Genomic DNA, 27,445 nt, shown 5'->3' with positions numbered 1-27,445 from the left:
ACACCTGGGAGGCCCCAGGGAGAAAGATTTCATAGCTGATGCTTGAACTGAATTCTCTAAGCCAGTGCTCCCGAGTGGGTTGGGTAGAATGTGTATTCATACCCTGTCAGAGATTAACTGCCACAAAAACATTTCAAGCTCAGAAGCTTTACCTACTGTTTTCCTTTTAGAAATTTGAGAAGCTTGTTTGAGATGGTCACCCTAGTGTCTCCCACACAGCACCTGGCCCTCCTGATGCTTCTGTTGTCTTTTCCACTCTGGCCAAGGCAATGTGGAAGGCTCAACCTGAGGCGAAATGGTCGGGTCAAAGTGTATCTATGATGTTCTTTACCACTTTCCAGAGTCTCACTCAGGCCTGTTGGAAGCCCCATTGTCCTGCGAAATCACCACGATGATGCTGGAACACAGGCACAAATGGCCAAGCTGGTGGGGCTGGTCTTGCACAGACAGATGGTCCCTGTATCTGCTGGCTGATGCTGCCATGGTGAAGTATCGTAGATGGACGACTTGAACAGCAGACGTTGAGTTCTCACAGTTCAAGAGGCTGGGAGCCCAAGTCAGGGTGCTGGGAGCACTCCCAAGTCAGGGTGCTGGGAGCACTCCCAAGTCAGGGTGCTGGGAGCACTTCCAAGTCAGGGTGCTGGGAGCACTCCCAAGTCAGGGTGCTGGGAGCACTCCCAAGTCAGGGTGCTAGGAGCCCAAATCAGGGTGCTGGGAGCACGTCCAAGATTGTGGAGGGAAGATCTTAGAAGCCTGCCCACCTGTCCATAGAAACAAGGTCACATCAACTCAGAGGCAGTAGATGAGAAGATTGGAAAATTATTTCAAAGGGCAACGCCTTTTTTATTAGAAGGGGTGTGTGTTTTCTGAAGAGTAAAGTATCATGGAAGTGGTTTAGAGAAAAATGGACGGTGTTGATCGTTTGACGAAGTCTGTAAAGAGAGAGACGTGGAGTGCAGTGAGTGTGGGTGACGGGAGAAGGTGACACAGAAGATCTGGGAGCCACTCGCAAACATGAGGCTGATGAGGCTCTGAGGCTCACAGGTCTGCTGGGCAGCCAGGGAAGTGTTGTCGAATCTATTAATACAACCCCTGCTGCCCCTGATGAAAAACATCCCTTGGCTGAAGCATCCTTATTTCATACCAATGGACATTATGTATATATATTATGTATATACTTTTAACGGAATGTCTTGAAATTCTCTCACTGCCCATAAGCTCTTGCACATGCTCAAATCAAATCTTTCAAAATTCGAAGAATTATTTTCATCGCACTCTTTCAGCCTGACATCTCTCACACCTTCACATTCCTCCACGCATTTTCCTTTTCATTGATTTACTGCTACAAGGTGCCAGGTACAAAAGTCGCCATCAGAGTCCTTGCCATCAAGCAGGTCACATTCTAGCTGGGAAAACAACATCTCACCACCTAGTTGTACAGATCAGATTTAGAAATCTCTGTACCCTCCAAATGTCTTTCACTAACACCGAGTTTATTTTTAAAAATTGAGAAAGGACTACTTTTTACCCCCTCAACATTTTCCAAGACTTTTAAAACTAATACTTGCTAAAGAAGCCCCTTCAGTTTTGTTATTCAGAGCAGATGGTTTTTAAATAAAATATCTTGTCTCTTTTAAATAATATAAAATTATTCTAATGAACTCCATGTTTGTCGTTTTGTTGTTGCTTAGAGCTAAGTTATGTCCAACTCTTTGTGCAACCCCCATGGACTGTAGCCTACCAGGATCCTCTGTCCGTGGGATTCTCCAGGCAAGACTACTAGAGTGGGTTGCCATTTCCTGCTCCAGAGGATCTTTCTGATCCAAGGATCAAACCTGCATCTCCTGCATTGTCGGGTGGATTCTTTACCACTGAGCCATCAGGGAAGCCCCATGGAGTTCATTAGAATAACTTTATGAATGATATCTTGTCTCTTTTAAAGAATAATTCATAAAATTATTCTAACAATCTCCATGTAGGCAGCAGCTATTTTAAGTCAACTTGAAAAACTAGATCTCTTTTAAAAATAAAAGAGGAGGGATAGTAAATAAGCAAGAGTATTTTTTTTTTCATGTTCAAAGACATTGCTTCTTTCTGGGAGCAGAAGGCAGGGGGTGATCAGCCAGAGAGCAGGGGTCCAGTCTAGAAATCCTTTATCTGCCTAGGTGGTCCATTCACACTTAGTGACACTTAACCTGTGCCCACCCTGTGTGGTTGGGGACCGCAGAACTGAGGGGAGGAAGAAGGTATTAATGCAATAACCACACAAATACATAAATTCAAAACATGACAAATGTGAGACAGAAAAAGTCTTAGGACTCTGACATGGGGATATGATCCACCATGGGTAGATGGCCTTTAAAATGGGAAATGATGACTTGATTTTTAAAGTTGGCTTAAAAAGTGCCAAAGGCCTGTTCATGGAACTAAAGGAGATTCTTGTAAAGAACTTGAACCTCAGCCTGCACATGCAAGACATGACCTTTAAGATGATTATTTCAGGCCTTCCACCCGGCATGGAGGAAGCCTCCGGCAGGTGGTTGGCACCCGATGAAGTAGGATTTTACATCCTTCTGTCACACGAAAGGAAGCACACTTGGCCTCGGCACCGAGTGACTGGCTGCAGAAATAGCTCCCTCTTCTGCACAAGCAGAGGTGAGGGGTCAGCACGGTGGGCTCTGCCCGGCATGGCTTCCTCGCTCCCCACTAATAAAGCATCTTTATTAGCACCTGCTAATAAAGCATCCTGCCTTCTCTCTTCTTCTTTCACTTGTTAGCCTTCCTCCTTTAACAGGGCAGATGGCTACAGGGTCAGAAAACTCCTCTCTCCACACTCTCTCGCTCAGAAAAGGTTTTTCTCAAGTGTCAGCATCACCAGGGTAGACACACTTCCTCAGTCTCCATCTCGGGCGCTGGACCCCTTCCTGGAGCTCAACATGCAGGACCAGTACACGTCCCCATATCCTGCCGGCATCTCAGACTTGTCCCAGCTCCGATTTACAGAAGTCAACCAATCACCCTCCTCACCAGTACCTCCCAGGCTGGCATGCCTCCACTTTTTTCTCCCTCAGGAGCCCCAAATCCATACTTACCTCGGCCAAAACCTCAGACACCTTTGCCTTCTCTAAACTGGGGGTCCTCCAACTTGAGTCCGTCTTAAAATCACCCAGATGGCAGCTCCACCTACAGGTTCTGATTCAGTGGATCTGTCTGGGGTCTGGCCTGAGTGTTTGCTGGTCCACCAAGTGCCCAGAAGGTGCTGCTACTGGGGGAATTAATGCTTGCCTCGGGCTTCCCTTGTGGCTCAGCTGGTAAACAATCTGCTGGCCACGTGGGAGACCTGGATTTGATCCCTGGGTTGGGAAGATCTCCTGGAGAAGGGAAAGGCTACCCACTCCAGTATTCTGGCCTGGAGAATTTTGTGGACTGTATAATCCATGGGGTTGCAAAGAGTTGGACACAACTGAGCGACTTTCACTCCCCATCGTCACTGGGAACCACCGTATCATCTTCTTGCTGCCTCTTTGCAACCATGCCCACTGGCTTCCTCTTTATTATCCCAGCCGGGGTCTCTGCATCTCCACCCCAACCGTCCTGTGCCTGCAGCCCTGGGTGCAGGCCAGAAAATGCTGCTGCTCCTCCTCTGCTCTCCACGTCCTTCAAGGCACCCCACCACATAGAGAATATATTCCAGTTTCCTTCATGTGACATCAGAGACTCCCCATGACTTGACCCCAAACTCCTTCTGCAATCTTTTCTTCTACTTCCTCCCAGTAGAGCCCCCTCTCCTTTAAGTATCATAACATTCTGTTCCCCAAGCCTTTTGTTGTATTCCTACCCCTTTCATAATGGTGTAGAGCATTGGGGGATCAAATCCTAAGCATTGTACCTCCTGAGTACACAATTGTCGTTCCGGTCACCTTTTTGAAGATTTTTTAAAAATATTTATTTTTATTTATTCATTTGGTCTTGTTGGCTTTTAGTTGCAATACACGAGACCTTTCAGTTGCAGCATGTGGGATCCAGTTCCCTGAAAAGGGGTCAAACCCAGGTCCCCTGCTCTGAGAGCAAGGAGTCTTAGCCAGTGAACCACAAAGACTTCCCTTACTTGCCAGTTACTCCAGGGTCTTCATCTTCAAGATGCCTGGTGAGTGATCCCTCCTGGCAGGAATGGCATAAAGTTGATGAGAAGATGCAGTCAGTCAACACATTATCACAGAGCCTGGGACATAATAGCTAAACGACAGTTCGTGATAATTTAGGTATAGGTTTGTGCCAAGTTGCTTCAGTCATGTCCAACTCTTTGCAACCCCATGGCCTGTAGCCCACCAGGCTCCTCTGTCCATGGGATTCTCCAGGCAAGAATAGTGGAGTGGGTTGCCACGCCCTGCTTCAGGGGATCTTCCCAACCCAGGGATCGAACCCAGGTCTCCTGTGGCTCCCGCATTGCAGGCGGATTCTTTACCGCTGAGCCACCAGGAGTTTATGTACAGGTTTGATACTATGTACAAAATAAATGTTGTCTGTTCGATATAGCCCAAGGCTATGGCTTGAGCCTGTAGAAAAACTTTCTCTGATCGAAGCTATCAGTGCTGTTGAAAGTCAAACCCCAAAATTTAATCAATAGTCATTCATTCATCCAAGGAGCCTATTGTCAAATCAATAAATTCGAGAGCCTCTTCCCAATGGTAAATGAACTGGTGTGCTTGCGCCTTGAAAAATCAAGTGTCATTTGTTCAATTCTTAGTTAAGTCCATGTGTCAGCCCTGGTAGGACCGAGGTTGTCACTATCCGTCTTAAAGAAGCCAAGACACGTCCTTATTACATCAGATGGGGGAGGTTGTTCAGCTTTATCCCATGATGGCTTATGTGAAGTTCTAAATTTGCAAAATAAAATGACATTCTCTTATTATTTTTTAATCTAATCTCCCCTTGGGAAGAAAAAGATGTTGTTTTAAAGTAATTTTCTTGTATTGTTTTAGGCTTGCCTCCAATCCCTTCAACTTCCAGAACAGGCTTTGCAGAATTTTCCATGAGAGAACGCATGAGGGAGAAATTACAGGCTGCAAGGGTGAGAGAAACCGCAGGGATATTTTTCTCGGTGCCAATTACCTTGCTTCCAGTCTTGTCTAGCTTGATTCGTTTGCTCAAAACGGCGTGGATTTGAATACTGTTAAATTTGTTTTTCATGCTCTAAAGGTTAATGCAGCATTTAACTAGGAGCACAGATGCAAATTACACTTAAGAACAATGTAATGTCCTTTTTCTAAGCCATTGTTTTTACCTCTTAAAGAAGCATAACATGCGTATTTTACTGATTGATTTCCTCCCGAGATGGTGACTGAGGTTTTCATAGCATCACTGACATTACTTAGCAGTAATTTTCTGTTTGACTTTTTAGTCCAAAGCAGAAAGTGCGCTGCTGCAGGAAATCCCCACCCCTCGGCCCAGGCGCTTCCGAAGTCCCACCGAGAAAGAATCAGAGACGGAATTTGGCACGGAGGTGAGAAATGGGCCATCCCTACTTTGTGACCAAAGACAGTGACGCCAAATAGAAATGTTCCAGCAAAAGTTCTAGAACAGAGCTACGCACAGAGGGTGTTAAACACTCATTAATAATAATAGCTGCTATTTATAGGTGCTACTGGGTGCTAGGCATTTTGCCAAATCTTTTCCCCATGTTATCAGAGGCCCTTATCCCAACACCTCTATGAGGTGGGTACCATGATTTTCGCTCACATTTGCCATACGAGGTTCAGAGGGCCTGCCAAGCCATCCCCAGGTCACAGAGCACGTATGTGGACCAGTCAGTATTGGATTCCAGCTCTGTCTCATTCCCCGTGTGTCTCATGGGTCAGCGTTGCTGGGTCCATGGATCTTGCTGGGAAACAGAGAAAGAGATAAGAATAGAATCCAATTGTGGGGACTTTGAGCGTTACACCAAGGCGCCCCGATGTTTTTTTCTAAGCCATGGAAAGCAATGGAGAATAGGATCGGGTGGTGGTCTGAATGCACCGGGCTGACTTGTGTGAATCTGAGATGCTGGTGAGGCATCTCAGTGTGTTCCTCTAAAGATACACAGAGAGGAAGGGACCCGGCCTGGAGACACAGATTTAGGAAGTATTTCTACTGTGGTGAGTTTTGAAGTTTTGAGGGTGTGAATGACGATGGTCCTACACTTGGAGAAAAGCTGACAATAAAGCCCAATGAGGCAAAGAGGAAGCCGGTTAAAGTCAGAAAGTTGTATCAGCGATGTGGCTGAAGGACCAACACATCTAGGGTGGAAGAAGGAGCAGAAAGAACAACAGGGCACATGGCTCAGTGAAGTGTTTGCAAGTTTAATCCAGTGGTGTGTTAATGATGATGGTTTTGGTTGTTTTTAAAGTCTAAGCATTAGGGATATTTCTGGAGCAGTCACAAATTTCTTAGATGATGCCTTTTCTTTTTCTATGATGAGATGTTACAGATTTTCATTTACCTATATTCATCGCCAATAAGCCAGAGATTGCGTGATTACAGGGAAAGTTGCAGTCGTGCTCATGGGTTTTCAGAACACTCCGTCGGCCCCCTAAAATGGCTTTATGACAACTGGCTACTCCGTTCTACAGGGGACACATTTCTTTTTCTTTATTTCCAATTTATTTTCTTCCATGAGAACCATAATTGTAAGAGCCATAGTTCTAAAGTATTGGAAAATAAAGAAAAAGTACCAAGACTTTCTTGGTGAGCCAGTGGTTGAAACTTCATCTTCCAATGCAGAGGGTGAGGGTTTGACCCCTGGTTGGGGAGCTAGGATCCCACATGCCTCTTGGTCCAAAAAACCCAAAACATAAAAACAGAAGAATATTGTAATAAATTCAGTAAATTCAATAAAGACTTTAAAATAGTTCACATCAAGAAAATATTATTTTAAAGGAGAAAGTCCCTAAAATCCCATCATTATGACACAAACACTTTGGTTGTTTTGGTGGGTGTGTGAGTAAGCATAGGAGGGTGTGGTCTCCCATGTCTGGGTTGTCTGCACCTTCTTGATGGATAATCCTTTCACACAATCATGATAGTTCTCCCTTGTCCAACAGGCCATGAATGCGATATCCAAATCAAGTTGGAAGTTTTAGAAGTGAAAAATATACTCCCTTGGCTTACAGAGGTGTTTATTTCTCTTTGTGAACAGGAACTTGACCTTTTGTCTAACCGAGTGCATATCCCCTAAGAGCCATTCTCTGACAGTGAGGCAAACACCACCTGCCTTGCCCTCAGACCTGATCTCAGGTTTCCAATGGAACGTATCACTCACAAGCACACTTATTCATGTACATAGCTTAGCCCAGAAGAAGAATATAAAAAGCAGCCGATGTTGGGCCTGCGGGGCAGAGAGCACATGAAAATGCAGGTGCTGGACTCTAGCTGCCCAGCACTAAGTTCTCGCAATCTCACTCACCAGCTGCATGACCTTGGATGTCTCTGAGTGGTAAATATAACCCCCTTCCCCACTTCCCACCTCTTTTTTTTTTTGCTGCGTTGGGTCTTATTTGAAGCATGGAGGATCTTTTGTTGCAGCACATGGACTCTCTAGTAGTAACGTGCAGGCTGAGTTGCTCCACAGCAAGTGGGATCTTCAGTCCCTGACCAAGCATCGAACCTGCGTCCTCTGCATTGCAAAGCAGATTCATAACCATTGGACCACCAGGGAAGTCCCCTCGCCTCTTTAAAATAGGGATACAACCCAGAACCTGCTCCTTGGTATTGTTTTGAGGATTAAAGGAGTGCATACATGTCACAGGGTTTCACACAGTGCCTGGTTCATGGGAAGCCCTCCCTCCATAGTTAGTAGCTAGTGTCAGAGGCTGTAGGGTCAGAGCAAAAAGAAGAAGCCGCTTGGGAATACTTGGGTCAGGAATCTAAATCCATCAGCACAAACCTATGCTAAACTCTTGTTTCCATTTCACTTTATCCTCAGCAGATTTGTGATAAGAGAACAGAGCCAAATACTCATCTCCAAGAACATGTCAACAAAGAGGTGGGAATAACACAGAACATTTGACTCCTTGGTCTGCACTAGGCTTGACCAAAATGTCTCTGTTCTGCGGACCTAGTTCATCGTCCCAGGTGCCCCAGGTTCTGACCCCTGGACACACTCTACCTGTTGCCAGCCTCTCTAGGAGGCTCCTTCCTGCTGGGTGTCCAATGGGCTCTGAACACACAGCCGTGACAGTCACGGCCCACTCTCAAGGACCCCCAGTGGGGATGACAGACAGGTGATCAGACAGTGGGAGTGCAGGGTGGTTAAGATCCACAGTGGGTGCCTTGAGGAAGCCTTCGAAAGGGCACTTCCCTTGGAGTCAGGTTATGTAAACTATGAAGTGTCTTGGCTTAGGCAATGGTTTCTTGCCTAAGGCATTGTTTTCTTATCAGTGACTCAAAAACACAAATGGCAAAAGTATAAATCAATACACTGGACTTCATCAGAATTAAACACGTTTCCATTTCAAAGGAAACCAAGAAGAAAGTGAAACGACAACAAACACACAGAATGGGAGAACTTATTTGCAAGTCACATATCCTGATTAGTATCATGCCTGATACTGAGAGCATATGAAAAGTCAGAGCTATCTGAAAGACTTTCCAGATTAGGATGTCTTTAGGGAATTAAAAGTACTGACTAGTAGTTAGAAGAGAGGTCAGGGCTGGAGCTATTATATTTTGTAATTATGCTTTGGTAAAAGTAATGAGACTTGAGATTGTCTAGCTCAAGCTAGAAAAGGATCATAGAGCCTTCTTGGAGGTTACAACAAATTCAAGGATGAGAAAGAATTCCTAGCTGGACACAAGCACACGTCATCATAGGCATTCACTTGAAATTGAATATTATTACTTTAAGCTTTTATGAAGATATTATAGATGATAGTTCTTTAAAATTTAATTCTGCAATCATTTGAAATATATTTAATGGCTTTTCTTATGCTAATATAATTTACTTTAAAATATGTTGAGATTTTGATAAAAATTAAATTACCACCACTTTGATCAAGTCCATACATATCATAGTAAAACTGTCAATCTTATAATTTTAAAAGATACCAAAGAAATTATTGTCCAAACCTACTGTCCTTTCTGTCAAGCAAATACAGAAAGAGATGGAAAGAAACAGAAAGAATAAAATACTGATCTCCACCTACACATGTTTGCCAAGTGAAATTTTACCTACTTATTTTATTTTTTAAACTGCTAATGTTAGACTTTCTGCCTAGTCTTCTGTTTTATTATCAGTCTTTGAAAGTGAAAGTGAAGTCGCTCAATTGTGTCCGACTCTTTGCAATCCCGTGGACTATAGCCCACCAGGCTCCCCCAACCATGGGATTCTCCAGGCAAGAATACTGGAGTGGGTTGCCATTTCCTTCTCCAGGGGATCTTCCCGACTCAGGGATCGAACCCAGGTCTCCTGCACTGCAGGCAGATGCTTTAACCTCTGAGCCACCAGGGAAGGCTTGCCTACACAGAGTTAAGCCTCTCATCTCTCTGATCGGCTGACTCCTTGGCTTATTTATGTTTTCAAACATAAATCAGTCTCTGTCTTGGGCTCTAGGAGGTAGGGGATTCTGAGGCAGACAGGAGCAGAATGGCATCTTTAACAGTGGGCGAGAAAGGTGTAGCCTTGTTTTATGAGAAAGACTGAACTTAGCAGACCCTTAGAAAGCCTTCCTGACCTTTCCCTGGTGGCTCAGTAGTAAAGAATCTGCCTGCAAGCAGGAAATATGGGTTCGATCCCTGAGTCGAGAAGATTCCCCTGGAGAAGGAAATGGCAACGCACTCCATTATTCTTGCCGAGATTTCCCTGGAGAAGGAAATGGCAACGCACTCCAGTATTCTTGCCTGGGAAATCCCATGGACAGAGGAGTCTTGTGGGCTACGGTCCATGCAGTCACAAAAGAGTTGGACACAACTTAGTGACTAAACCACCACCACCAATTTTTAATGTTTATCCTTACATTACATAATACTCATCTGCTTCTTTCCTTGTCTTCAAAACAGCCACTTAAAATTCTGGAATTTACCAAGACAAATATTAACCCTGCATTGCACTGTGAAATTTATTCATTAGCACTGCTTCAACTTTTATATAATTGAATGCTAGTAGTTAACTATTTGGGCTTCCCTGGTAGCTCAGCTGGTAAAGAATCTGCCTGCAATGCAGGAGACCCCACTTTGATTCCTGGGTCGAGACAATGCCCTGGAGAAGGAATAGGCTACCCACTCCAGGATACATGGGCTTCCCTGGCGGCTCAGACGGTAAAGAATCCATCTGCAACCCAAGACCTGGGTTCGATCCCTGGGTTGGGAAGATCCCCTGGAGGAGGGCATAGCAACTCAGTCCAGTATTTTTGCCTGGAGAGCCCCATGGACAGAGGAGCCTGGTGGGCTACAGTCCAAGGGTTGCAGAGAGTCGGACACAACTGAAGCAACTTAATACGCACACACAGTTATCTGTTTAAGCTACTACTGCAAAATGAGAAGATGGAGGAAAAGCATTGAATCGTACATAAGTCGGAATTGTATGTATTCTCTTGATATCACGATAGATTGCACCCAACTGATGCCCTCATTTTTCTTCTTCCCATTGCTGGACATTCAGCTGCACTTACGTGGAATTTCATAGTGCCTTTAGCTTGCTGCTCCAAATATTTCTAGCTTTCATCACAGAATGTCTCTGGATAAATGCCTGAGGGGGCCCACTCAGCCATTCTGAGATTCATACAAAACTGAAAGGGCAGGGCCTGGGGCAACCCTCATCCACTTGGACTTATTGACAATCAGACATGGTTGACGCTCTTCATCATAGACTGTTTGGAGACGATCCTCTGTGAGCTGGATAATTTATTGATCTTTAGGGTGAAATAGCATTTCCATTTGGGGATTTATTGATTGTAAAATTTTGTATTCATCTAGTCATGAGAGAGACAGAGCTGAGGAAGAAAACAATCAGCCACTTTACCATTCAAATATATTTGTAAACATTTCATTCCCTAGAAATGGTGAGACGCATCAATGGTCAGAAGATAAGCCTTTTGAGGGTTAACGCTTGTTTTTTTTAAACATCCTCAGTTTCTTGATTTAAACGATGTATCTGTTATTTTTTTCCACTTGTATAGCTGGATAGAGAGGTACAAAGGACTCAAGAAGAAAATGACTCCCAAGGTTATTCAAGAGTAAAGTTCCACGATTCTGTACGAAAAATCAAGTCTAAACCCCCGGTGAGAAATCCTGTCTTTTAAAATCATGCTAGCTTTAAATTATGCAGGCTTTAAATCATGTATTTTATTGATTTGTTTCTGTGTTTCGAAAATGTTCAATGAGAGATAACTATACACATAGGCTGACTCCTACTGCATGAAATATGCAAGAAAAAAATATGAGGAATGATTCCTACTTTCAAATCCTAGAATCTTATGGAGAGCTTAGAAAGCTGCCTATTGTGGGGAAAGAAAAATGCCTGGAAGGGCAGGAAATGTTCTTGATAAACTGATTTGTTCAGCTGTGAAGTTGTTACCAGCTTTTATTATGGGAAAAAGTGAGATACTAATTCAAGAATTAAAACAGACCAGCAATGGTATTTTTTCAAAGTTTAACAAACTCTGTCTTGCTCATAATTGAAAGTATCTCAGCACTGGCCTATAAATCACTTTTTGGCATTTTAATCATCTTTTCTAAAGCTTTTAACTGCTGTAAATAATACATTTTTGTGTTTGTAGGAAGGTAAATAATTGCTGATTTATATTTTTTAAAAAGTAACTCATTAAAGTTACTTAACTAAGGAGGCCTGTCGTATCTGTTAAAGTTCATTACCATCAACAGGTAATGTGTTTAGGAAGTCTGGAATGCTCTTAGCATCCAGCCAGCTGTCAGTGAACTGCACAGAGCTTATCTCAGCCCAGATAGTCTGAAATTCTACTCCTTGCTTCCTCTCTGTAGGTTCCACCTGGCTTCCCTTCTGCTGAGGAAGCGTATAACTTCTTTACTTTCAACTTTGATCCCGACCCAGAGGAGTCAGAGAAAAAACCAAAAGCCAAACATAGACATGGAGCTAACCAAGAGGAAAAGGAAGGAGAGGAGGAAGAGCCGCCTGTGCAGGAAGGAGTAAGCAAAACAGTATTTAGTATAAAAATAGTGACGCGGAGAGGGAAGATGTTAACCGTGATGGTGATCGTGTTGGCGGTGATGGTGGTGATGATGGTGATGAGGGTGATGGTGGTGATGGTGATGGTGGTGATGATGGTGATGAGGGTGATGGTGGTGATGGTGATGGTGGTGATGATGGTGATGAGGGTGATGGTGGTGATGGTGATGGTGGTGATGGTGATGGTGGTGGTGGTGGTGATGGTGATGGTGGTGGTGGTGGTGATGGTGATGGTGGTGGTGGTGATGGTGGTGATGAGGGTGATGGTGGTGGTGGTGGTGGTGGTGATGGTGGTGGTGGTGGTGATGGTGATGGTGGTGATGGTGATGGTGGTGGTGGTGGTGATGGTGATGGTGGTGGTGGTGATGGTGGTGATGAGGGTGATGGTGGTGATGGTGGTGGTGATGGTGGTGGTGATGGTGATGGTGGTGGTGATGGTGATGGTGGTGATGGTGATGGTGGTGATGGTGGTGGTGATGGTGATGGTGGTGATGGTGATGGTGGTGATGGTGATGATGGTGATGAGGGTGATGGTGGTGATGGTGGTGATGGTGCTGGTGATAAAGATGGTGATGAGGGTGATGGTGGTGATGGTGATGGTGGTGATGATGGTGATGAGGGTGATGGTGGTGATGGTGGTGGTGGTGATGATGGTGATGGTGGTGATGGTGATGGTGGTGGTGGTGGTGATGGTGGTGGTGGTGATGGTGGTGATGAGGGTGATGGTGGTGATGGTGGTGGTGATGGTGATGGTGGTGGTGGTGGTGATGGTGATGGTGGTGATGGTGATGGTGGTGATGGTGGTGGTGATGGTGATGGTGGTGATGGTGATGGTGGTGATGGTGATGATGGTGATGAGGGTGATGGTGGTGATGGTGGTGATGGTGGTGATGGTGCTGGTGATAAAGATGGTGATGAGGGTGATGGTGGTGATGGTGATGAGGGTGATGGTGGTGATGGTGATGGTGGTGATGGTGATGGTGGTGATGATGGTGATGAGGGTGATGGTGGTGATGATGGTGATGGTGGTGATGGTGGTGATGAGGGCGATGAGGGTGATGGTGATGGTGGTGATGGTGGTGGTGATAAAGATGGTGATGGTGATGATGGTGATGATGGTGATCGTGTTGGTGGTAATGGTGGTGATGATGGTGATGAGGGTGATGGTGGTGGTGGTGATGGTGGTGATGATGGTGATGGTGGTGATGGCAGTGATGATGGTGGTGATGATGATGATGGCAGTGATGGTGGTGGTGATGGTGGTGGTAAGATGATGATGGTGGTGGTGATGCTTGTGATGGTGCTAAACAAAATGGAGAAAATGCATGAAGTGATTAACAAAGACCTAGAAGAATTAAAGAATAGACATTCAGAGATAAACAGCACTATTACTGAAATTAAAAATACTCTGCTGCTGCTGCTAAGTCGCTTCAGTCGTGTCCGACTTTGCGACCCCATAGATGGCAGCCCACCAGGCTCCACCGTCCCTGGGATTCTCCAGGCAAAACACCCTAGAAGGAATCAATAGCAGAATATCTGAAGCAGAAGAACGAATCAGTGAGCTGGAAGATAAATGGTGGAAATAATTTCTGAAGAGCAGAATAAAGTAAAAAGAATGAAGAGAACTAAGGATAGTTTCAGAGATCTCTGGGACAATATCAAACACACGTCCTAACTGAAAGCGTTGTGGATACTACATTCACATGACTTTCTGTAGCCCTGGACTTCTCCTCATAATTTGGGGAGTGGGGGCCTTGATTAAGTATGTTCACCTTTCTCTTGTAGGAAAAAAGAAAAAAATTGGAGCAATACAGTTTGAAGTTTTTTCTTGCTAGACTCCACACAAGGATTAGTATTCATTTCATGTACGAAAATGTCTGCCTCTCCAAGGCAAATGAAAGCTAGTACTCTCTCCTCTCAGCCTTACAAGTGAACAGTTTTTGTGCCCCATACCACACCCAAGCTACAACTCAGATTCTGTAATTGTGGGTGGGATATGTGAGACCACAGAAAACACACCATGAAAAATGGGCAAACTTGAATAGCCATTTCTCCAAGGAAGATATACAAATGGCCAATAAGTACATTAAGAGATGCTTAGCAGCACTAATCATTAGGGAAATGCAAATCAAAATCACAATGAGATACCGCCTTACACATATCAGAATGACTATTAAAAATAGATAGGAGATGTAGATAGGAAGGAAAGAAGGAAGGGAGGGCAGACAAGTGTTGGCAAGGGTGCAGAGAAACTGGTGCATTGCTTGTGGTGATGCAAGGTGGTGTAGCTGCTGTGAAAAAGTCTAGTGGTTCTTCAAAAATTTAAACATAGAATTAACATATGATCCAGCAACCCCAATCCTGGGTATATACCCCAAAGAATTGAAAGCAGGCACTCAGATCTCTGCACACTCCTGTTGATAGAAGCATTGTTTGCAGTAGCCAAAAGTAAAAGCAGTCTAACTGCCCATCAAGAGAAGAATGGATGAATAAAATGTGGCATATACAAGAGAATATTATTCGGCATCAAGGAAGGAAATTCTAACATATGCTAAACAGGGATGAACCTTAAAGACATTATGCTAAGTGAAATAAGCCAGTTATAAAAAGACAAACCTTGTGTGAATATTTTCACACTCACGGTGGATGCAGTCTTTCTGGTGGACCAACTGCAGGTCCTGGCTTCCTCTGCTGTCTTCTCTGAAGTTTTCTCAGCCTGTCTTTGCTCAAAGTAGTACTGGAACAAAGGCAGGAACAAAAAAGATCACACACTGATACTACAGGATATTTTCTCTTTTCTCCTTTTGAAGTTTGTGACATTCTCTGCCTTCAGCTCAGTACAACGTGAACCTGGGAGTTAAGCCCAGGCAATCTGAGCAGGGTATGGACCCCACACTTGGTGCCTTTCCCACGGGGTTAGTGCCAGGTGGAAGGTTAAAATATGCATAACTCATGAACCCAAGTTCTCTAAGTCATTGTCGAAGAATAGACACTCTCAAAGGAGGACACCCGCATTGAGATTTCACTTGCTTTGCTTAGCATATCTCTTCTGACCCTTCTGATTGTGGCATTTTCCAAGTATGTGAAATAGTGGGAAAAAAAGCATATTAAATAGGAAAGTCAGTGTCATTTTATGCTTTCTTTCAGAAAAGATAAAAGGAAAAGGTAACTTGATCTTAGGATATGTTGGTTGGTGCGTTTAATATCATGGACTGTTTTTATGTTTAATGTACAATTAATGTACATTAATTGTCTTTGGGACTTCCCTGGTGGCTCAGTCAGTTCAGTCGCTCAGTCGTGTCCAACTCTTTGCGACCCCATGGACTGCAGCACACCAGGCTTCCCTGTCCATCACCAACTCCCAGAGCTTGCTTCCCTGGTGACTCAGATGGTAAAAAATCTGCCTGCAATGTGAGAGACCTGGATTCGAACCCTGGGTTGGGAAGATGCCCTGGAGGATAGCATGGCATCCCGCTCCAATATTCTTGCCTGGAGAATTCCATGGACAGAGGAGTCTGGTGGGCTACAGTCCATAGGGTCACAAAGAGTCAGAGCCGACTGAGCAACTAACACATTCACTGTCACTAAGTATCTTTTCGGGATTGTTCCTTGATGTTCTTTAATGTGACGCAGGATGAGGAAGAGTGGTTGGATGGCAAAGATGCTGAGGATCTTCTCCTGGGCTTAGATCACGCAGCTGAAGACTTTGTGGCAATCAGACCTGCCGATTATGAAAGTGTCCACGTTCGGCTGCAGAAGGAGAAAGAGCTCCTATTCATACCCAGCAGACGGACAGGTACTTTTTCTCTTGGTCTTCCTGCCCAGATTCGGCATCCTCATTTTCCTTTCGATGAAATAGAGCTGGTGTGTAAAGTTAAAGTGAAAATGTTGGTCACTCAGTCATGTCCGACTCTTTGCGACCCCATGGACGATAACCCACCTGGCTCCTCTCTGTCTGTGGGATTTTCTAGGCAAGAATACTGGAGTGGGTAGACATTTCCTTCTCCAGGTGTGTAAAAATGCCCAATTTCCACAACCGAACCCAATTTCTAATCTGACTTAATAATCAAGAAACAGGTTCAAATCATTGTACTCATTCCTTCCCCCACTGTGTCCACAAGTCTGTTCCCTATGTCTGCATCAATTTGAGAGAGTAGCATGGAAACATACTCATTACCATGTGTAAAATAGGTCAGTTCAGTTCAGTTGAGTCGCTCAGTCATGTCTGACTCTGCGACCCCATGGACTGCAGCACGCCAGGCTTCCCTGTCCGTCCCCAACTCCCGGAGCTTACTCAAACTCATGTCCATTGCGTTGGTGATGCCATCCAACCACCTCATCCTCTGTCATCCCCTTCTCCTGCTTTCAGTCTTTCCCAGCATCAGGGTCTTTTTCAACGAGTCAGTTCTTCATATCAGGTGGCCAACATATTGGAGTTTCAGCTTCAGCGTCAGTCCTTAAATGAATATTCAGGACTGATTTCCTTTAGGAAATTGGTTGGATTGGTTGAATCTCCTTGCAGTACTAGGGACTCTCAAGAGTCTCCTCCAACACCACAGTTCAAAAGCATCTGTTCTTTGGCACTCAGCTTTCTTTATAGTCTGACTCTCACATCCATACATGACTACTGGAAAAACCATAGCTTTGACTAAGACAGACCTCTCTTGGCAAAGTAATGTCTCTGCTTTTTAATATGCTGTCTAGGTTGGTAAAATAGATAGCCAGTGGGAATTTGCTATATGACACAGGGAGCTCAAATCTGGCGCTCTGTCACAACCTAGACGAGTTCGATGGGGTGAGGGGTGGGAGGGGGGTTCAGGAGAGGGGGGACATATGTATACTTATAACTGATTCATGTTGATGTGTGGCAAAAGCCAACACAATATTATAAATCAATTATCCTCCAACAGTCCTTGGCGGGCTGTTGCTGCCTGTCGCTCCCACGGACCCCGCAGACCGTCAGCAAAGATCTGTTCTATGAACAGATCAAAGTGTGAGGAAGTAAATGAAGTCACGTGGACTCCAGCAAACTTTATAATTTACAGAGCACTTCCTCATCCTGCACCCCATTTAATTCTCCCAGGAGCCCAGAAAGATAGATATTTTCATCCCTTATGTATGAGAGAATAGAGTTCAGAGAAGAGGCTGGCCCAGATTCACTCCACTGATGAGGCCAGCAGCCTCCCCTCTGATCTGGGTACCACACACTCCTCTCGGTGTGTGAAGCCACTCGGGCCAGTTAGGTGTCGAATTATTTCATGATTCTCCAGCACAGTGCTGCAGGGAAACACATTCACCTTCCCCTTGGTCCTGCTTCTAGACATCGGTTTGGGGCATTTGCACTTTCCAAGAACCAAAGTAAAATCTCTGGTGGTGTCTTTAATTCACCAAACTGCAGCTTGAAATGTTTAGGTTGGCACTGATGTGGCTCGTGTTTATGTATGAACTGTCTAGTGCCTACATATAAAAAGCTTCCTGAGAATGTGCAGCCCAGGTACCTGGAAGACGAAGGCCTTTACATCGGGGCAAGACCGGAGGTGCCTCGAACCAACCAGAACATCATGGAGAACAGGCTGCTGACCCAGGAACCGGTGAGCTCTCAGCCCTGTTCCCGAGTGTAGACAAGGAGGGATTCACAGAGGGTCTTTATCCTGAGGGGCCATCACTGGGGGGTGGGGCTCATTTCCTTCTGAGGATGTCTGCAGACTGGTTCATTCTGTCGCTGTTTTGTTGTTGTTATTTTAATTTGTCCTCCATACCTTTAGTGACCCTCAAACATCACCCCTCTCCGCTCAATCCTACCTTTCCCAAGCTGGATTCAAGCTCTTCCTACTAAATCAGATATTGGCAAACCATTTCCCAATTCACAGAAATTTTTAATTGTCCCAAGATAGAATGTTCTCAATTGTTTTTCTCCATGGTCGTCTGTCTTGAAATTTTCACGAATACAATTTCCCTGGTGGTCCAGTGGTTAAGAATCCGCCTGCCAATGCAGGGACACGGATTCAATCCCTGGTCCAGGAAGACCCCACATGCCACGGGGCAACTAAGCCAGCATACCACAACTACTGAGCCCATGCTCTAGAGCCTGGGAGCCACAGCTACTGAAGTCCGTGTGCCCGGATCCTGTGCTCTGCGAAAGAGACGCTACCGCAACTAGAAGGGAAGGCCCAGCACTGCAGCTAGAGAGTAGCCCCTGCTCACCCCAGCTAGCGGGAGCCCCTGCATAGCAAACAGAGATACCAGTGCAGCCAAAAAACTTAAAAATAAAAATTAATTTTAAAAAATTGTTTAATAGAAAATGTTTTTCTTAAGCACTCCTGTGAAAGTGAAAGTCGCTCAGTTGTGTCCAACTCTTTGTGACCCCCATGGACTGTAGTCCATGGAATTCTCCAGGCCAGAATACTGGAGTGGGTAACCTTTCCCTTCTGCAGGGGATCTTCCCAGTCCACAGATCAAACACAGGTCTCCCGCATTGCAGGTGGATTCTTTACCAGCTGAGCCACAAGGGAAGCCCAAGCACTCCTTTAGCTTTTTCTTAAACATTTTTTTTTTATCAGGAGGGGGCTGAAAACTATATCTTAGTTCTGGGGAGCATTAGTGAAGGCTCAATTTTTTTAATTTTTTATTGGAATACAGTTGATTTACAATTGTGTTAGTTGCAGGTGGATATACATAAAGCCACTCTTTTTTTTTCTTTTAGATTCTTTTACCATATAGGCCATTGCCGAATACTGAGTATAGTTCCCTGTGCTATACGGTGGTGGTGGTGTAGTCTTTAAGTCATGTCCGACTCTTGTGACCCCATGCACTGTAGCCCACCAGGCTCCTCTGTCCATGAGATTCTCCAGGCAAGAATCCTGGAGTGGGTTGCCATTTCCTTATCCAGGGGATCTTCCCACCCCGGGGATCAAAGCCCGGTCTCTTGCATTGCAGAGATTCTTCACCAGCTGAGCTACGAGGGAAGCTCATGCTATATAGTAGATCTTTATTAGTTATTTATTTTATATATAGTAGTGTGTATCCCCTGGAAACCATAAGTTTATTTTCTACAGCCACGATTATATTTCTGTTTTGTAATAAGTTCATTTGTACCCTGTTTTTTAGATTCCACATAAAAGCAATATCATATGTTATCAGTCTTTCTGTGTCTGGCTTAGTGAAGACTCAATTTCTGACAGAAATAGGGACTTTAAAATGTCTAGGGAGTGGGAGGTGGCAGAGAGGTTCAAGAGGGAGTGGACACATGTATACCTATGGCTAATTCATGTTGTTATATGGCAGAAACCAAAGCACCATTGTAAAGCAATTATCTTTAATTTAAAATAAATAATTTTTTTAAAATAAAAGATCTGCGGGGCAAGGGGCAGGTGCATGAAATATGCGTGGTGACGGAGGATTTCCCCACAAACGCTGTTTATTTTTGTAAACCATTTTGTGTCCTTCTGCTGATCCCAGGGGAGGAGATGGTTTGGCGATGACGGCAGGATCCTGGCTCTGCCAAACCCCATCAAGCCGGCTCCTTCGCGCCCGCCCATGTTGACACAGGAGCAGGACATTAAGGCAGAACTGGAAACACTGTATAAGAAGGTAAACCTCCCCCTCCCGTTTTTAATACATGAATCTGCTTGAAAGTGCTTTGCTTTTTGAAGGGCTTGGAGTGATGAATTTGCAGTGTCCTATTTTGACTTTTCTTAACTAATTCACTCTCTTGCACATAAAGAGCAAACAGCAAGCCTGTTACATAAGACTGAGTCTCCTGCCCACACCGAATCCTTTCTTAAACCCTTTCTTTCATCAGCAACTGAGCTTCCCAGGTAGGAAGCGTTGGGTCAGTGTCTTTATTCCCATGTCCAGGTTAGCTGCCCCGATAGTTTTTCTTTTCTCTCTGTCGTCTCACACATACGGCAGGGTTATCTCCCCCACTGTCTCTGTATTATATCACTGGAGACTGTCTATCCTCCCAAATCCTTTCTTTGGTATTTTTCTCGGCTCTTAACCACGCTGCCTGGCTTGAGTCCTGGCCCTGCCTCTTGTTTGGCTCACTGGACCCTTCCTCTCTCTGCGCGTTTTTTCCTTTGTAAAATGAGCTTAATCATGGCAGCCGCCTACTAGGATTGTTTTGCAGATGACTGAAATAATACATCAAAGTGCTTGGAACAGGGCTCAGTGAGGGCTGATGCTGGTGTTGAACAGGCAGCTGCCTGCCTTCACTTTTTTCTTCCCCCCAACAATAAATGATTACATTTATTAGTTATCCTTTTTTTTAAATTATCAAATAAATATATTCTGGGGGAAAGAAGCTATATTAAAATTAAAAGAATTGCTAGGCTTTGGTTACATATTTCTTTAATGTCAGATACATTCTTACTAAAAGTTCAGATAAATCTATGAACATGTAGTGACATTAGAGATTAGAATAATTATTTTTTAAATGCTTCCAATTTGGGTCAACATAGAATGACTTTTTACTATGAAATCACTTCTAAACTTTCAATCTATGTCCCTTAAACAACATATCATGATTTTCGTTTGCTATATTATCATTATGACATTATTATCAAAGCTTACAACTTACACATCTTGTCCAGGACCACAGTTTCCAATATCCTTTTGCTTTAGTTTTGTACTTATGTGAATTTAATGATGCAATTTATGCTTTTTTACAATCTTTCTGTTCCTCAAGGATTTTGTTTTTCTTAATTTTTTAGCTGACAAATACCTTGTTTCTATGTCTTGGAGCTTCTGTGTTTCCTTGTTTTCCTAAGATATATCCATATGTACTTGGGCTTCCCTGGTGGCTCAGACATTAGAGAATCTGCCTACAATGCAGGAGACCTGGGTTCAATCCCTGGGTCAGGAAGATTCCTTGGAGAAGGGAATGGTAACCCACTCCACTGGCCTGAAGAATTCCATGGACAGAGGAGCCAGGCCGGCTACAGTCCATGGTGTTGCAAAGAGTCAGACACGACTTAGCAACCCACACCCACACACACAATCCAGTTGTACTTATTCCTTAAATTCTTGTGTATTAAGAAAGACCTGTCTTGTTTTTTCTTGTTTTTTTATTTTCTTCCTTCATGTTGAATTATATTGCTCTTGCTCTCCTGAAGTGTAGCAAGGATCGCCTCCTTCAGAAACTTGTGTAATTAGAAATGTGTAACATTTTGACACTTCTAAAGCCACAGAGAATAAGAGGATATAAGATCATCCTATAAAGCTCTAGAGCTATAGAGTTAGGTGATGAACAGAGAAGACCTGGACCCAAATCAGAGAGTCTGAGCAGAGTCTGGGTGTCTACTAAGTTGTGGCTTTGAGCAGTTCCCTTGACTGCTCTGAAGCTGTTTCCTTAATTAAAAAATCACCATCATCTCTACCTCATATGACCATTGTGAGTTTTGAGATGATGTATGTGTTTGCCCTTTTATTAAATTGTGAAATTCTATAAAATATTGTTATCAGAGACAAATATTAATGAGTGGCCACTCTGGACAGAAATGTGGACCCTAGGAGTGGATTTACAAAGCAAGCATAAACCTAAGCCCCAGGCCATGAGGGATTTACCATCTACTTGCTTTATGACAAAGATACATGATATAATTAGTGATCTAGACAGTATCAACTTGTACCTAATAATCCATCCATCTCCATCCATCCATCTACTTCAGCATGAAACACTAATACAATGAAGCACAAATTTATGGGCTAAAATTAGAAGATAGAAGAGTTATTACTATGGAGAGTAGGATCTTAAGGGAGGCCGTTAATCTTATCTGTCTCCTTCAGAAGTTCTGAGCTAATTGGGAAATGCACAGGAGTCAGAGAAGGATGCAGATCTCAGTTACAGCTAAGGGCGAGGCTGGATAGGAGAATGCGGCTTGGACCCAAGGCGGATTGGGCTCCCTGCTCCCTCTCCCATGAATTATGTCCCCCGTGTAGAGAGTTTACCATGTGGCATGCCTGCAGGGAACCCATGGAGCCAGTGAGCTGGCCCTTAGGAGACCGCTGAGTGAGGACAGCTAGATGCCACCAGTGACTCTGTCCAGCCAAGAACTTGGATTACTGGATCTTGGGCTTCAACTAATCTCCACTCAGACACCGTCTTCCTTCTCTTTGGGGAAGGAGCCAGTGGGGAGAGCACAGTCCTTCCTTCCAGTCCTTTTGAGAGGGGGAGCTTCCTAGCTTTGGGCAGAAACAGGAAAGTAGAGGAAGATAAGAGTTCCACTAAGAGGGGCTGGTCATCTTGCTTCACAGAGCAAAGAAGTTAGAGAAGAGAGAGATCTGAAGGGGCTGAAGTCTTCCGAGATCATTTCCTAGAGGGTTAGGCTGCAAACATAGCAAAGCCTGGAGAACAGGCCAGGCTTCTGCCTACGAAAGAAGCAAAGGTTATATTAAAGGAGTTGTTCTGTTTAGTTGCTAAGTCATGTCCAGCTCTTTTGCAAACCCATGGACCATAGCCCACCAGGCTCCTCTGTCCATGGGATTTTCCAGGAAAGAATACTGGAGTGGGTTGCCATTTCCTACACCAGGGGATCTTCCTGACTCAGGGATGGAGCTGCATCCCTTGTGTCTCCTGCATTGGCAGGCAGATTCTTTACCACTAGCACCAGCTGGGGAGCCCTCTGTCCTCTACTAAATTAGAAGAACTGTAGTAGTCAGCACTCTTTGGGTTGCAAGTGACAGAAACCCACTGCAAACTAGCTTAAGCCAGGAGAGAACTTAGTGACTCAGAAAGCTGGAAGGACCTGGGGATGAATCACAAAATGAAGGCGGGGCTTTAGGAGCCGGGACCCCGGGGCCAGGGACTCAGTGCTGGCAGTCTCTCTCTCTCTGCCTCTCTTTCCTCTGGTTCTCCTTGAATGGAGAACCTTCTCTCCTGTGGAATGGAGAAACTTCTCTCCTGTTGTAGGCAGTCCAGAATTTTCCATGGGTGAGGACATTGATAATGTAATCTCAGAGATGCCAGAGGAAAAGGATCGTCTCTTGTAGCAAGATTCCCATTATCAACACCAAGGACAAACTAGTCAGTTTTAAGAGGAACATACACTCCCCGACCTGATGTCCTGGAGACACACCCAAAAGATGGAGAATGAGAAAACTTCCCAGGGAAGACCAGAACAACAGCTGTAGAATCTACTGCCGGCTCTGGGCTGGATTCAGGTTCTGTTGCTATTATTTTCTGAGGGAGGGCAAATACATACATTTTACTTTAATTCCACCAATGATTGTTCTTTCTCTGTACAACCTTAAAATTTTTCTTTCATCAGCATGCAACCCGGCATGCACTGAGAACATCAACAGATAATCCACATGCATTGCCTCTGATAGTTTAGGTTTTCAGTTTTCCACCAAAGACTGAAGAATCAAACAATTTCAAAATGAAAACAATACACCTTAGAAATATTATTGGCTCAGCAGTAAAGAATCCCCCTGCAGTGCAGGAGCTGCAGAAGACTCAGGTTCAATCCCTGGGTCGGGAAGATCCCCTGGAGGAGGAAATAGCAACCCACTCCAGTAATCTTGCCTGGAAAATCCCATGGACAGAGGAGCCTGGTGGGCTAAAATTCATGCGGTCACAAAGAGTCAGACACAACTTAGAGACTGAACAATATTCTTACGAGGAATTGTTGGTACTTATTTCCTGATGGTTTTCAGTCTGCAAGAAAACCGATATAAGAGAAAGACAAGGAAGGAGGGATCCTTTTCTCCCTAATAGGAATAGAGTTGGAGTCTTTTGAGCAATCTTACTCGATGCCGACCAGGAGTCCTGGAAGCTTTTTCACTTGGTTGAGCTGAGATGAAGGTAGAGACCACCACCAATCATTTAAACATGGGCTAGTGCAGTTTTGGAGGAAGAGACACATGATAACATTATAAGTAAGCAGGACCATGGTGGCCTTCCCAGGTGGGTGGGGCTAGTGGTAAAGAATCCGCCTGCCAGTGCAGGAGATGCAAGAGACACAGGTTTGATCCCTGGGTCGAGACGATTCCCTGGAGTAGGAAGTGGCAACCCACTCCAGTATCCTTGCCTGGGAAACCCCATGGAGAGAGGAGCCTGGCGGGCTACAGTCCATAAGGTCTCAAAGAGTTGGACTGAGCACACAGCCCACACATAGGACCATACTACCAATATTACTTACTCATACCAAGCAGAGTACAAGACAGAACCTGAGGGCCACACTCTGAGTGAGCCCAGAACTCTGGAACCTGTGGTAAGAGGAACGGCAAAGCAAGAACCAGCAGGAGCCAAGCAGTTGCAGAGGCATGTTTCCATTAAGTCTCTGGATTGTTGCTCAGGGGCACAAGTCTTTGCGAGGTGGAAATATTTTAATTAATCCAGGTGGCCAGAGGGATCATAAGACACGTAGTCACCACCTGCAGGTTCAAAACCCTTACCACGATGGCAGGTTATAATTGAATCCTTTTACCCAAAAGAAAGAGAAAAGAGATGGACCTTTGTTGTGGCAGCATGATGGGTGAGGATATTAATGTCAGAAATAGGGCTTTCGGAAGGTACAAAATATTGGTGGAATGTGACCCCTGTGGGGATGGGTTTCCCTCCTTGTAAATCCAAAGGGAGATTTGACTCAACATATTTTGGAGCTACAATACTTTGGCCATCTGATGCAAAGAGCTGATTCACTGGAAAAGACTCTGAGGATGAGAAAGATTGAAGGCAAAAGGAGAAGGGGGTGGCAGAGGATGAGATGGTTAGACAGCATCACCTACTCAAGGGACGTGAATCTGAGCAAACTTCAGGAGATAGTGAAAGATAGAGTAGCCTAGTGGGCTGCAGTCTGTGGGGTCACAAAGAGTCAGACATGACTTAGCCACTGAACAACAACAACTGAGGTATAGTTGATCCATTTTTTTTCAAGCCTACCATATTTGTAAGCACATCTCAGTTTTACAAGAACATTTTTTAAAAATAAAAAAATCTGTGTGTAGGTCTTCTCATCAAAGATAGACTGACTTATTTTCTAAGAAAGAAAACTTATTGTTTTATGAAAATGGAGGGTATACCATATTGGAGGCCTGTAGGAAATCACAAATCCTAAATATAGATTAAGAGTCTACTAATCTTTTAGGGGGGAAATAAGTATGAAATTGAAAGACTAAAAAGAAATACACTCATATATCCTTACACATGAATATCGATACAAAGACGGTAACACAAAACCCAACAACAAATTTACTGGTAAATGAAGACTCATATGTGTATGTATTACTGTCAAATATTGGTACAATTTCAATGACTAATAGTAACTGAAAAGCAGATCACACTGTATAACAAGTGTGAATGCCTTTTTGTCCATGCATACATGCACATCCACACACATACACACAGTGTGACCTCCAAGCTTAGTCTGATGGGGAGAACAATAGGATCTTGTGAGCTAAGATTCTAACTCTGGAGTCCCCTCTCCTGCTTTCCATCCCTCCCTCTGCACATCTCAGGTTTATCCTTCCTGCCCCAGGCTATAAAGCTCATGTCCCAGTTTCCCCCTCTCAATCTACGGCTGCTCACAAACAGGTCCCACTACATGTAGGCAACCACTCATCTCCTGGAGTTATTGCACGAAGGTGGACCCCTTCCAGGGCCCACGAGTAGGATCTTGTGTAGCAGTCCACGGTCCCCTAACAGAATGAGTGAGGTGATATACATGAAGTACTTTATACAATGCGCTGTTGTTGTTCAGTTGCTCAGTTGTGTCCGACTCTTTGCAACCCCATGGACTGTAGCCTACCAGGCTCCTCTGTCCATGGAATTCTCCAGGCAAGAATACTGGAGTGGGTTGCTACTCCCTTCTCCATGGGATCTTCCCAACCCTGGGATTGAACCTGGGTCTCCTGCATTGCAGGTGGATTCTTTACCATCTGAGCCACCAGGAAGCCTTATACGATGCCTGGTGACATACAAAATGCCAGCTGAATCTTTATCCTCAGAGGTGGAGCCAGAGCTGGAATCCAGGGCTTCTGTCCCTAGTTCAGCATCGTTACATGATACCATGAAGAAGGTTAAATGGAGAGACTCCTGATCACGTTACCTACAGCCGAAGAAGGATGAAAGCTTCACTTCTGAGTAGAGTAGCTGCTGCTGCCATTTAACCTCATAACTTGTAAATAAAACATTCGGGCCACATAATCTTTTCAACCTAGACAGTATACTAAAAAGCAGAGACATTACTTTGCCAACAAAGGTCCATATAGTCAAAGCTATGGTTTTTCCAGTAGTCATGTATGGATTTGAGAGCTGGACTCTAAAGAAAACTGAGCGCTGAAGAACTGATGCTTTTGAACTGTGGTGTTGGAGAAGACTCTTGAGAGTCCCTTGGACTGCAAGGAGATCCAACCAGGCAATCCTAAAGGAGATCAGTCTTGGGTGTTCATTGCAAGGACTGATGCTGAAGCTGAAACTCCAGTACTTTGGCCACCTGATGCAAAGAACTCAGTCATTTGAAAAGACCCTGATGCTGAAAAAGATTGAAGGTGGGAGGAGAAAGGGACAACAGAGAGTGAGGTGGTTGGATGGCATCACCGACTCAATGGACATGAGTTTGAGTAAACTCCGGGAGTTAGTGATGGACAGGGAGGCCCGGCATGCTGCAGTCCAGGGGGTCACAAAGGGTTGGACACAACTGAGCGACTGAACTGAAGTGAACTGGCTGAATCTTTTCCAGGTAACATAAATAGCTTCCAGAAGTTCCTCTCCGCAAAGGGGAGGCTCGAGTGAAGTGTGAAACCACACATCCTGACTGTAGTCAGTGTCCATGACAAGGAGAGAACATGAAGACACAAAATCAATAAGGTCACCTCCCCGTTTTGGAACTCCCAACCTCCAAAACTAGGTTTCCCCAAGAGCAGCAGTAATCGACATAGAGTATCTTAGTAAATTCAATGAAGAAACCCAGAGGTTGATATAACACACTGTATACCGATTGAGCCAGGAAAGTTCCAGTGGAAATTTCCACTCCTGTTTTCTACACACTCGGCTGCCCCACCTCCCTCGGGCTCTGTTATTTTGCAGACTAATTTTCTTCTTCCCAGGAAAACAAGAGCCAGCACGAAGCTCGGTTCAGTAAGTTAGTCTCTGGCTGTTGTCTGCAAACTAAAAACTTGTCCACATGGAGAGAGTTTCTACGATCCAAGTATGATCAGTTTGGACTAGAATCTATGCTCTTCTCATTAAAAGAATTTCAAGGTCACCAGCTGCAAAAACCAAGAGTTCCAGGAAATGAGATAGTCGAATGACAAAGATTAGGGCTATGA

At 44.5% G+C, this 27,445-nt stretch overlaps 1 protein-coding gene across 7 annotated transcripts in view; it reads left to right on the top strand.

Moving 5' to 3' along the window:
- Positions 1–27,445, top strand: part of CC2D2A (coiled-coil and C2 domain containing 2A) — a 125,440-nt gene that overhangs the window by 25,684 nt on the left and 72,311 nt on the right. For 5 of the 7 annotated variants that reach the window (XM_043906156.1, XM_043906157.1, XM_043906158.1 and 2 more), the window contains 7 exons: positions 4,983–5,071; positions 5,402–5,503; positions 11,151–11,252; positions 11,971–12,135; positions 15,809–15,971; positions 17,630–17,766; positions 19,634–19,765. In XM_043906156.1, the coding sequence (XP_043762091.1) occupies positions 4,983–5,071; positions 5,402–5,503; positions 11,151–11,252; positions 11,971–12,135; positions 15,809–15,971; positions 17,630–17,766; positions 19,634–19,765 (890 nt within the window). Of the gene's footprint in view, positions 1–1,829; positions 2,656–4,982; positions 5,072–5,401; positions 5,504–11,150; positions 11,253–11,970; positions 12,136–15,808; positions 15,972–17,629; positions 17,767–19,633; positions 19,766–27,445 lie in introns of those variants that run through there. The other 2 variants (XM_043906160.1, XM_043906155.1) reach the window with 2 other exon arrangements.

Source organism: Cervus elaphus, chromosome 6 (assembly GCF_910594005.1).
Source record: "Cervus elaphus chromosome 6, mCerEla1.1, whole genome shotgun sequence".
Classification (NCBI taxonomy): Eukaryota; Metazoa; Chordata; class Mammalia; order Artiodactyla; family Cervidae; genus Cervus; species Cervus elaphus.
Note: the sequence above shows the minus strand (reverse complement) of the source record. Positions and strands in the feature narration are given on the sequence as shown.